The 13,025-nt window shown below is 35.4% G+C and overlaps 1 protein-coding gene across 1 annotated transcript; it reads left to right on the top strand.

The window, feature by feature from the left end:
• The first annotated feature begins 9,161 nt into the window (after window positions 1–9,161).
• LOC106379986 (transcription factor MYB78) lies at window positions 9,162–11,428 on the top strand. The gene is made up of 3 exons (XM_013819826.3): window positions 9,162–9,481; window positions 10,215–10,344; window positions 10,518–11,428. The coding sequence occupies exons 1-3, from the start codon at window positions 9,307–9,309 to the stop codon at window positions 11,167–11,169; spliced, it is 957 nt and encodes a 318-aa protein (XP_013675280.2). The 5' UTR covers window positions 9,162–9,306; the 3' UTR covers window positions 11,170–11,428.
• The last annotated feature ends 1,597 nt before the right edge of the window (window positions 11,429–13,025 follow it).

Genomic DNA, 13,025 nt, shown 5'->3' with positions numbered 1-13,025 from the left:
ACACATCTTTGGTTCAACCACTAAGGAACAAGATCTCTCCAGCAACCTCTAGGCAACCTTACTTGAGCCAACAAGCACCAAGGGCAAGCAAACACTATAGTACTGCGAGAGCTAGGGAGATAAACATGCAATGGAGAGCTCGTGAGAGACCACAAACCCCTCCCCAAACGCCGATGAACCACACAGGCTCTCCTGATACTACTCTGGCGCCTCTTGGAAGAAATCTCTACAATTGTGATTTTCCTCCTCCCCCTTCCATCCCCACTACAGAAGAGGTGATGACTGAACTGCAAGATGTCACAGTTCAATACATCAATTGCGCAGACCCTACAGAGAGTGCAGCTAGAAGACTCAAGATCATACAAGGTTAAACACAGGGGCTTACGGTGAGTACTGCAGCTGGCATCATAGAAGCGGCAAATGCTGCAGCAAATTTCATTCCTGGGGGCCTCAACTCAATGCAAACCCTATTATGATCCCTGATGCAAGATCAATGAACCAGGAGACCATTCCCATGGACTCTAGCTGCAGCCACCCTGCTTCACTAGCTCCTCCTAAGCGCCGTGGAAGACCCCCTGATCCAAAAAAAGTTGGAGCTAGTCCAAAGAACCTGGCAGGAGTCAATTCCAGAAAGCGCAAATTTGCTAAAGCCCGCCAATCACCAGCTAGGAACCCGGCTATGTCCTCATCTTCCACCCCACCAATTCCAGGGGCAAATCCGACCAATGACCCAGCTGCCACAGCTAGGAACTCGGATTTTCACACCCCCAGAAGTCCTCTTCCTTAGCTGTTGCAAGCTGGAATTGTTGTGGGCTGGAAAACCCCTCAACAGTCCGACGTTTAAAAGAACTTGTTTGAAGCTACTCAATGGATATTGTCTTCCTAATGGAAACAAAAAACCAAGATAGCTTCGTCCTCCAAGAGCTCCAAGACTTGAATTTTGATAATCATTTCCTAGTTTCCCCACATGGTCACGGTGGAGGAGCGCTTGCACTGTTATGGAAACAACACTTTGACGTTCAGATTTTAACATCCAACCATAACTTTGTTGATACAAAAATAACGTTTAAAGGATCACAGTTTTTCTGTACCTTTGTCTACGGAGCTCCGTAAGTTGCAAACCGCCAGGAAGTCTGGAATGCTTTAGCTTCTTTATCTTCATCCCGAACAGGAGCATGGTTTCTCACTGGGGATTTCAATGAAATTGTCAGCAATGACGAAAAGTCAGGTGGCAAACACAGAGCCGAGAGCTCTTTCTGTGCCTTTCGCAGCTTTCTATCACAATGCGACCTCTTTGACTTGAAACACACTGGAAACTTCCTCTCGTGGAGAGGTCAACGCGGAACTCACTTGGTACATTACCTTTTGGATAGATCTGTGGCAAACAACGACTGGTCTAACCTCTTCCCAAAGGCAAAAAGCCACTATCTTCTGTTCGAGGAATCAGACCACAGGCCTCTGCTATCCATCTTCAATCCTACGAGGAAAAAATCACACAAACTGTTCAGATATGACAGACGTCTCCGCCACAACACAGAGGTTACTAACCTAGTAAAAGAAACATAAAATAAGGATAACAATCTACATGTCACGGCTAGAATTGCTAGATGGAGAAGAGCAATTGCACAATGGAGCAGAGAGCAATACCTCAACAGTCGGAAAGAGATAGGCTCACTGAAACTCTCTGGATGGGGAGCTCTCTAAAGCAACAGCAGATGAGACAGCCTATCATGACACTGAGCCACAACTTACTCCAAGCATACAGGAAAGAAGAGGAGTACTGGCAGCAACGAAGCATGCAGTTGTGATTTACCCTAGGAGATAGAAATACATGGTATTTCCTCGCTGCTGCTCGGGGAAGGAGAGCAAAAAACCGACTTGATATCATTGAAGACTCGGAAGGGAACATCTTCTATGAAGAGGAACAGATCGCAGACACAATTGCTAACTATTTTCGCGAGATCTTCAGCTCTACGACTGTAGATTGCTCCGGTACAGTCCACAAAGCCTTAAAGCCACAAATATCAGCAACCCAAAATGATAACCTCATAACTCCACCAACTGCAGAGGAAATAAGACTAGCTGTATTCTCCATCCACCCAGACAAGACCCCGGGGCCTGATGGGTTTTCTACAAGTTTTTTCCAGTCTAACTGGGAGAATTTGAGATCTGCAATTATAAAAGAAGTTCAGCAATTTTTCTCTGAAGGAACTCTGCCTCATACTGTGAACTCTACTCATATCAGGCTAATCCCTAAGATCACCAACCCAAAACTGGTTTCTGAGTACATGCCGATAGCATTATGTAATGTATACTACAAAGTGATTTCAAAAATATTATCCTTGAGGTTAAAGCCACAACTGCAAGAGGTAATATCAGAGAACCATTCAGCGTTTATACCTGGCCGAGCCATCTCAGACAACATATTAATCACCCATGAGACTCTCCATTATCTGAAGACTTCAAAGGCCGAAAAGCATTGCTCCATGGCAATTAAATCTGACATGAGCAAAGATTATGACAGATTAGAGTGTGGATTTATTGAATGCGTTCTATCTACCTTGGGATTTCACGAGCTGTTCGTTACCTAGATTATGCAATGCGTCTCCACAGTGGAATACTCCTTCTTGTTAAATGACTCTATTCTTGGGAGAGTCACACCGCAAAGGGGGATTAGACAGGGCGATCCTCTCTCCCAATACATCTTCATCCTATGCAGTCAAGTGTTATCAGGATTATGCTTAGAGGCTCAACAGAATGGAAACCTATCGGGGGTCAAAATTGCAACAAACAATCCACGAATCAATCACTTACTGTTTGCCGATGACACCATATTTTTCATCCGTTCTGATAGTCGAAGCTGCATCACCTTGATGGAGATCCTGCGCCTATATGAAGCAGCCTCTGGACAAATGATCTACCCAGAAAAATCACCCATCTCGTTCTCTGCAAAAACAGATTCTTCAACACGAGAAAGATTAAAACAAACGTTGGGGATCAGTAAAGAGGGAGGTGTAGGCAAATACTTGGGATTGCCAGAACACTTTGGGTGTAAAAAACATGATATGTTTGCTTCCATCGTCAACAGAATCAAAGTAAGAGCTGTTAGCTGGTCTACAAAACAACTCTCGACTGTTGGTAAAATGATCATGCTTCAAGAAGTCCTCTCGGCTGTTCCAAATTTTGCAGTGACTTGCTTTGAACTGCCAGTCAGTATATGTAAAAGCATTCAGTCAGCCCTCACACGTTTCTGGTGGGATGCAAATGATGGAACAAGAAAAATGTGTTGGGTTGCATGAGAGAAACTTACAAAGCCAAAAAGAATGGGTGGTCTTGGTTTTAAAGATATTCAGGCCTTCAATGTTGCACTGCTGGCAAAGATCCCCTGGAGAATGCTTACCAATCCAGACTGTCTACTCTCTAGAGTGCTCATGGGTAAATATTGCCAAAACTCATCCCTTCTAAAGGTACAATCTTCAAAATCCTCTTCTCATGGCTGGAATGGAATTCTTGTGGGCAAAGACCTGCTTCTGAAGCAATTGGGGAAAGTCATTGGTAATGGCTCAGAGACGAAAATTTGGTTTGATCCCTGGATCTCAACAAGCCAAAAATTGCTCCCCCACGGTCCCCTCAAAGAAGGGTGCAACGACCTCTATGTATCTAACCTCATCACACGAGGCTCCTGTACCTGGAACAAAGAGAAAATTATGAGCCTACTACCCGACTTCACTGAAGACATCCTATTTCTCAGATGTAGCCTCACAGGAGCAAGGGACTCTTACATTTGGTATCCAACTCGCTCTCGAGCTTACACAACAAAATCAGGATACGCAATTACAATTGCAGATAAAGAGAATACTCCAGCGGAACTGTCGACACAAAACTCTTTCAATTGGTTGCGGAATGTATGGTCATCCTCTACATCCCCTAAACTCCAACTCTTCATCTGGAAAGCTCTCAAAGGGACTCTCCCCACAGGAGATAACCTTCGCAAAAGAGGAATACTACAGAACTCAAACTGCACACACTGTGGACAACTTGAAACCACATAACATCTCTTCCTCCATTGCCAGTTTGCTCGACAAATCTGGAATCAAATCCCGATCTCATCACCTCTTCGCCCAGACCGACACACATCATTCATAACTGCAGTAGAAGAAGCTTCCGAATGGACAAGCCTCCCCCCCTGTGGAATAACTGGGAATTTATTCTCATGGATCTGCTGGAATATATGGGTCACCAGAAACCAATCGATCTTTGAAGCACGCCAAACGTCACCCATCGACACCCTCAACAAAGCACTAGCAGGAGCACGTGAATGGACTCTAGCTCAGATACCCATCACACCCAACCCGAAACAAAGAAACATGATGACGCTAATGCCCTCGCTTCGAACAAACACAATCACTTGCAATACAGACGCAGCTTGGAAAACAGAGACACATCTCGCTGGTCTCGCCTGGTTTTTCTCATCGACAACTCCTCTACCGGTCAACTGTGGATCGCAATTCCAAAGCTCTGTCTCTTCAGCCTTATGGCGGAAGCACTGGCGATCAGTGAAGCACTACGTCACACTCATAGCCTCAGCTACTCCAAAATCTGGCTCCGATCGGACTCAGAAACGCTCATCAGAGCTCTAAAATCGATCACACAACCGATGATTCTCTATGGAGTTTTGTCGGATATCGATTATCTATCTTCTCTCTTTGATTTTTGCTTTTTTTCTTTTATCCCTAGAAGCCAGAATGGACTAGCAGACAATCTAGCAAAAACCTGTCTTCAAAATACTGTAAACTTTTGGGTCTAAGGCCTCTTTCAGTTTTAATGAATTCCTAGTTGTTCAAAAAAAAAAAGAACTTCAATAAGATGTATGATTGTTATCTAACAAGATTACTCATTTGTCAAACCATAATATTCTTCAAGATTTTTCTTACTTATGGATAATCTCTTAATTAACTTTTTGACCATGAGAGTTTACTATTTTAACCATTATTTGTGATGGTAATTATAAAATGATTCTCCTAATAATTAATTATATAAGAATGTTCGAAGAATACCATTCTTCTTTTGTAGGGGATCTGAGTTCTGAAATAACATATCTTATAATAGTTTCTATTTTCCAGAGACACTTTCTTGCAATGATATTATAACAGGAAATTTTACAAATGCATTGATTCTTCAGAATAATTAAAGAGGTTGTGAGATTCGCAAAAGAATGCACGTTATCATTCATGATATAAATTATACAATTAGAATAATAGTGAGGAGTTAAGATTAGTGTCATCTGTAACAATCATGGTTAGAAACTTCTGGGAAAAGAAAATTCTCAATATAAATTAAATAGAAGTGATTAATAAGGGGTTGTGTGTGCGTGTCTTATTGCTAGACTATATGGTTGGCCCGAATTAACATAAAGTTGCAATGCAGATTTTTGTTTCTATTATTTATATGTATATAACTTTTTTTTGACTAAAATATATGTATATAACTTTATTTGTAACGGATTTTGATGATAGTGCTGCCCGGAGGAATACGTTTCCCAGCAACATCTATTTGAGAATTATTCCTGAAAAACATCTATTTGAAAATATGGATTATTAGGTTTGGGCATTAGGGGTCGGGATGTTTCTTCACGAGAAGTAGAGGTCGTTTTAGTGTAGTCAAGCTTTTAAATTTAATTGTCATCAAACTATTACAATTACTTGAGCTTTCAAAAAAAAAAACTAATACAATTACTTTGGCCGTGGGTAATAGTTATAGGGTTATTTTGAGATTGGTCCAAATTTAATTAAAGTAATTATTTCTATAAATAATTCACACTAAATAACTAGATAAGAAATAGGGTGAATAACGGTCCTACTTCTACTTGAGTAGGATAGTGTACGCATAATGGAGAGCTACAAAAAGGTGAATTTTAATACCTAAAACTCACTTCTTATCAAAATAATATTGGATAGCTAGCTTTGAACTATTAGTACTGGTTGATTAGTTTTAGTTGTTTTTTTTTTTTTTTTTGGTAATCCAGGGTTCTCCGTTCCGCGGATCATTCCCTGGGTCCGGTCAGGCAGCGGGCCGGCTTCACCCGGGAGGGTATGTCCTGAGCCCGAAGGCCCAGTACCCGCTTCGTGACATGGATGAGCAGTTCGCCTCTGGCTGGCGTCGAACCCGGAAACATGACAATTGTCCCTCAAAGCTCTAACCAGTAAAGCTGACTCATCCCGTCAATTAGTTTTAGGTGTTAACATATCCTTATAGCAGAGCGACATAAGAATGATTGATGGTTAACTTCAAAAATAATAGTTAACGTTAGTATCGCCCTCCATTATTTTAAAATACATCTCATGTCATGCGAATTGTGGGATACATGAATTTGGATTTTATGAAAAGGGAGGAGAAGGGAAGTACAAAACGTAAGTTGAAAAAATATACATACAGATACAGTATATTATTAAAACTTGGTTGAAGTTGGAAAAATAAAAATTGCAAGGAATACAAAGTTACACAATTTAGCTTATTAAAATTAAATCAACAGGTTACACGCAGGGAAGTCAAATGTCAACCTTTAAAGCTCTAGTGCTGAAGTAAGTGCTAGCTAAGTACACTAATTAATTAACACTTTAAACATTAGTTAATTCCTAACACGATTCTTTAACTAATGTTCAGTTTGCGGCATTCTTGAACTTTGTTCATTAGGATAACGCGTTTGGTGAAAGAAAAGAAAAGTGAAAGCGAGTCAAATTAGATACTTCTTCCGTTTTTTAATATAAGTCGTTTTAGAGAAATTTTTATGTTTCAAATTATATTAAGTTTTCAGGTTTCTATGTAAAATTTATTAACACTTAATATTATATGGCCAATGATAATATATTTTATATTTTATTATTGGTTGATTTATGGTTTGGTAAATGATTAATGATGTTTTTTTTAGAAAATATAAAAAAATAATGATTTTTTTAATGTATGTGCATAATTCTCAAACGACTTATATTAAAAAACGGAGGAAATATTTTATTACTATTTACATAATTTATTTTTTATTAAAAAAGATCGACTTATGATCTTAATTAAGGGTTCAGTGACCAAATCTAAACGATCAACATCATTAAAACTACATTTTCGAGTATCTCTGCTTAGAGTTGGCAGAATTTTTGTTGGAGTTTTAACACAACCTGTAGTAGTTATAAAGCTTATTTTGTTCCCTTTTGTTTTATCTTTAATTTCTTTGAGTGTCTCAACATTGGTAATATATGATGGTTTATATCAGCCGATAGGACATAAAATAATCTGATATAACATTCTTAATACGCTTTAAATAGTAATTTAATTTCTCGTTTTATTCTGAACTTAAGTTAATTCTAAAATCAGCAACATTCTCCACTCAGTTTGGTCTATGATATCACACATGTATGAGTTTCCAATTTATTTATTTTTCATGTAATGTATATATATCAAAACATACATAAACTGAATATATATGTTGATGTCTCAATGATTTTTCAAAGTCCCTTCTTATTACGATGTATATCTCAAGTTTCTAGTAGTAACCAATGACAACATGTGAAATACTCTCCCCGTTTAGAAAAGTAAGAAATAGCTACCAAAAGCATAGAGAACAAAACATAAATCAAAAACAAGGAAAATAATATAATCTGTTTGGGAACGAATTATTTAACGACATTAATAGTTTAATATTGAAGAATCTATAACTCCAAGTATAAATTAGTTGCTAATAAATTCTATCAAGCTATAATCCTAGCTAGGGTATTTGATCTCGAATCTACAAAATTTCGAGCAATTCAAAAGATGGAACAACGCGGTTCAAGATGATGAACACTTTCGGACGAGTGGTTCAGTATACTCTTGGAAACCAAGGTTGACCAACGAATTGAATATTAAACTGTACACTATTTCTGTTCGTGTATGTATTGCCTTTTTTTTATAAAAAAAATATACGCGTATATTTAAAAATATAGTTATTTATGATTGTGATTACATTATGAATCTCTTGCAATTATAGTACAGTACTAGATTAAGATACTTGCGCAGGATAAACATTATATATATAAATTATTTTATGTATTATATGTTCTTATATATTATGAAATAATAAATATATATTGAATAATTAAAAGTCAGTAACTATTACATATATAATTAAATTGGTGGGAACGTATAAATCAATTTTATTAATTCAAACATTTTTTTAAAAAATTTTGATAGGATATGTAATTAAATTTAAATGATATTAACATACATAGTATATTTTTAATATAATGTCTATTTTATTTATTTATTTTTTTTAAAAAATGATGCTTTCTACTCATATGTTTTTTTATCATGTGTATTTTTAATAGCAAAAACTTTAAATTACTGATAACAAAATTTTCATTGTGGGATTAATAATTTCAGTAATTGATAATTTAAAAAAATTTATCAATGTTAGTTCAAAACTTTTATCAAAAAAAAAAATTATTCAAAGTAAATTTTGAAACTAAAATATTTATTTATTCAATATGGTTTATAGTTTAATTTAGAATACATATATATTTTAAATCTTAATGATTAATTAAATTATACTTTTACTTATATGATTTTGTAATCATTTGTATTTTGTCATAACAAAAATTTTAAACCATGGATCGCAAAATTTGAATGTGAGACTTTTAACAGTTTTAATAATTTATAGTCATTTTTTAAAATTCAAAATATAAAATATACAGAAAAATCTAAATTTTTATAATATGGTTATTGTGTTTTTTTTAAAATTATTTTAATAGTTTTAAATTAAACAAATTTGATAGAAGATACATTTTTTTTATCAGATCTTTATTATTCAAAATCATTAATTGTCGTATATACTTTACTCACATTAGACAATTCCGTAATCTTTATTTAAGGAAATAATAAATGACATTAATAATGAATTTATGGTTAGTTTAATAAAAAATTTATTATATAATTAGATGGATCAACCTATTTCTCTAATAATTCTAAGAATCATCCTAATGATGACATGTGGCTACAAAAAGAAGTTGTGATGTTTCACAAATAATATATAGGGGATATATAGGTTAATGAAAATACAAATTTCTTATATTGCGGCAGTTTATGCCTTTGTCACACATGTTGCAAATAAATTTAGAAAAGTAAACTTTTTTAAAAATATCTTATTTTTTGTTCATCTATAAAAACTATCAACTTCTCCATCTTTCCCTGTGCACACAAACAACATCCATTCTCTCTCTACACAACTTCAACAAAAAGTAGTGTCTTTTCTCTTAATCTCTCTTTGTTTCAACTTTCAATATGGATGACAAAAGAAGCTTAATGATGAACAAGAACATTGGAGATTTCGAGAATAACGTGGATGAAGAAATGGACCTAAGAAGAGGTCCATGGACAGTTGAGGAAGATTTCAAGCTCATCAATTACATTTCCACTCATGGTGAAGGCCGATGGAACTCTCTCTCTCGTTGCGCCGGTATCATACACTACCACATCTACTTACACGTCTAAACACTCAGATTAGTAGTATATGTATTCTTGTGTAATGAATATGTGTTCCTTGATTAAAATTTAAATGGCCAAATAATCACAAGTTGCATAAGTTTATTATAACTAGTGATATCTTTTGTTCTTTTCTTTCATGTTTCGATTTCCATGAGTGTTTTTGTTTTTGAATCGAACTTCATTTTTTTGTTGATGAAATTTACTTATTTGAAGTTTCAAGAAAACGGGTTTTGCATTTTATGCACATGTGATAAACCAAAACTTTATAACCTTCATGTTTATTCCTCTCACTAATTTTCTTCTTTATGAATTGCTAAAAGTAATTTCGTTATAGCCAATATATATATGATTCTACTGATTTTTCGCTGTATGGACAATTATTATATTTTCGAATCTCGGTATGGATTCAATAGTTTAAACTCTAGGTTTTGAATAAAGTAGCTATATATTCGCGACGAAAAAAATGCTAATAAATGATCAACATGTAAATGGGAAGAGCACTAACGCAATGAAAGAAAGTTTGCTGGAGAAAAAGACCCTTTTAGACAATTTGCCTCATAGCAACGGTCCATATAATTTATGGATTTATTTTTATTAATTTACAAATTATGAACATTATGATGAGTTTCTTGCGTATGAAACCATCATACAATATACGTGTACATGATGATGTCTAAATAGTAGTCTCTTCCGATTTAAAACAGGACTCAAACGGACCGGAAAAAGCTGCAGACTACGGTGGTTAAACTATCTCCGACCAGACGTCCGCCGTGGAAACATAACCCTTGAAGAACAACTCTTAATTCTTGAACTTCACTCCCGTTGGGGCAATAGGTAAAATTCAAACAATCCATATAGTAATTTATTGTATTTACAAGAATTTGGTTGCAAAGATGAAATATCATGTATTTAAAAGATCATAGAATTTTAAGATTGTTTATTTTCTAGTAACAAAATTTTCGTCACAGTTTTAGTCACTAATACAATATGTTTTCTTGTGATTTCAGATGGTCTAAGATTGCACAATATTTACCAGGAAGAACAGATAACGAGATCAAAAACTACTGGAGAACACGTGTGCAAAAGCATGCAAAACAACTTAAATGCGACGTGAACAGTCAACAATTTAAAGACACCATGAGGTATCTTTGGATGCCTCGTCTCGTAGAGCGGATCCAAGCCTCCGCTTCAACCTCCACCGGTTCTGCTACAACGTCGTCTTGCGTCACCACCCCTTCAGATCAGTTCTTGATGACGTCGTACGATGCCGGACTCAATAGCAATAACAATACCAACATGGACCACTTGAGTTTCATGAGCAACCCTAATGGTTATGACACGCAGGAAACTTCAAGCGTGTCAGTATCCCCGACGTCCGGTTTAACCGAGTATCACATCGGTAGTGAAGTGGAAAAGGTTGAGAACAACCAGGATCAGAGTTTGGTGGGTCCACAAATCATGTCGCCGCCGGAAAATTATTTGGATGTTAACGGTGGATTATTAAGCGAAGATTTAACGCAGAGTTATCATAATTGGTTTGAAAATGATAATGGAATGATACCTCCTTATTCGGACAGTGTTTGGAACATAGGGAGTGATGAAGACTTTTGGCTCTTATTACAGCAACAACAGCAGCTCGTCAACAATGGAAGCTTCTGAATAGACAAGAAATTATTTCTAAACAAGAAAATAAGAAAGAAAAGAATAGTAAAGTGGATTAATCAGTGTGTAAAAGGAATTTGTATTTGAAAAGGAGGGTTTCTTAAATATTAGCAATTTTAAATATATTGGGGGTAATTAGGAGTTTGTTATTTTTGGGTCAATTTGATTGGTTTGTGTTCCTTTGGGATTTGATATATACTATATTTATGCCAATAATTTACAAAACAATTTGGAATCAAATTAATAAGTTGGTATCTTTTTATTTTTGATCGTTTGTGAATTTTATTTGATTGATGTTTTGCAACCAAACGTATTTGATGATTTCCTTCATGGATGCATGCTATTATATAAATACAATTCATTTCATTGTGTATGTTTTTGCCAAAGAAACCATAATTCCACCATGTTTCATACTATACTTAGTTAACTCAGTATATCACAGAAGCAAACAAAAAGTATGCATATATTATAATGACGTTGGCATGATATATGAGAAAAATGGATAATCCAAATATCCAATTCATGATGCTTTTAAGAGACATGTCTATGGGACCTGTATATGGGAAAAAGGGGACCAAAGTGTGTGAAAGGCTTTGGGTTCAAAAGTAGACAATCTAAAATTTTGTCCACGTGGCAATGTCTTAATGGTTAATCTCTGAGTTTAAAGGTGACCATTAAGGGGATTATTATTCTTTTTTTTGACAAAGGGCTTAGGATTATTATTCTTGTGGGAATGTTATAATCATCAATCTAGCTATGTAATAAGATATAGAGAAATACATGGTTAGTGATGATAATTCCACCATTAACGCGTGCAAATCTTAATTTTTAATTCAACCCCATTATATTATTGTACGGACGATCCCACCACTATCCAGAAAATACCTTCCTTGCACTGTAACACATCATCCAACCTTACGTCGTCTTCATATCTACACTTCTTTTCTAAAGTATGGCATATCTTAATATATATAACTATCAGTAGTAATCTACTACTAAAACATTATATTGCTATTCATGATCATGTGATTGTTTCTTAATATATGATAGAATAATCCGTCCAGTAGTGGGGAGAGCGAGTTTGTTCTTTTTTTTTCTTTCTAGTTAATGTGATTTCAGTCATAGTTGATCTTTTTAGATGTTTCTAATGAAAATATAACCAGATATATTGACAAGCTATAAGAATACAAATTTCAGTCTAAGGTCTTTAGATCATACAAAATTTAATCAACGTAAATCATGTTTATTGGTAAAACCCACTTAGGGGTCTTAGTGATTTTTAAGTATTAAAGTGAAGTTAAGGGTTTTGGTTAAGAGACCTGTAATTTTAATGGTTTATTGGTAGTGTCTTAACTTGGAGTTCTATTTCTTTCTTGGCTTTAGCATGCACCTTTTATTTATGCAGCTTGAAGCAAATCATTTGTCGCTAACTGCATTAGAGATTACAGAGCATATATGATTAGTTAGTCTTTTACTTCTTAACTTATTATAAGCCTAAGCTAACCCAATTCTTTTTTTTTTGAATTGAATGTTAAATTGAACTAAAAAAAAAGACCTTCCATCAAGTGTTTTTCAAAAATAAATTGCAACATTTCAAAAATTCTATTAGCAATTTCAAACTCAAATAATTTCTCTTTCTTCTTTACTCTCTAGTACCAAACCAAAAAGACATCCCTTCTCTATAGTCCTTGTTTCCTCTTCTTTGTATCACAGTTAACTGATTTTTCACATTCTTATCCAACCTCCTTATCATAACTTCTGTAGGAACTGCATCTTCTTCATGCCTTCGTCTATTGCGTTCTCTCCAAATAGTATGAACTGTAGCCTGCAGAATATATCTCATTGTGAACATC

The sequence above is a fragment of the Brassica napus genome, chromosome C2, assembly GCF_020379485.1.
Source record: "Brassica napus cultivar Da-Ae chromosome C2, Da-Ae, whole genome shotgun sequence".
Classification (NCBI taxonomy): domain Eukaryota; kingdom Viridiplantae; phylum Streptophyta; class Magnoliopsida; order Brassicales; family Brassicaceae; genus Brassica; species Brassica napus.
Note: the sequence above shows the minus strand (reverse complement) of the source record. Positions and strands in the feature narration are given on the sequence as shown.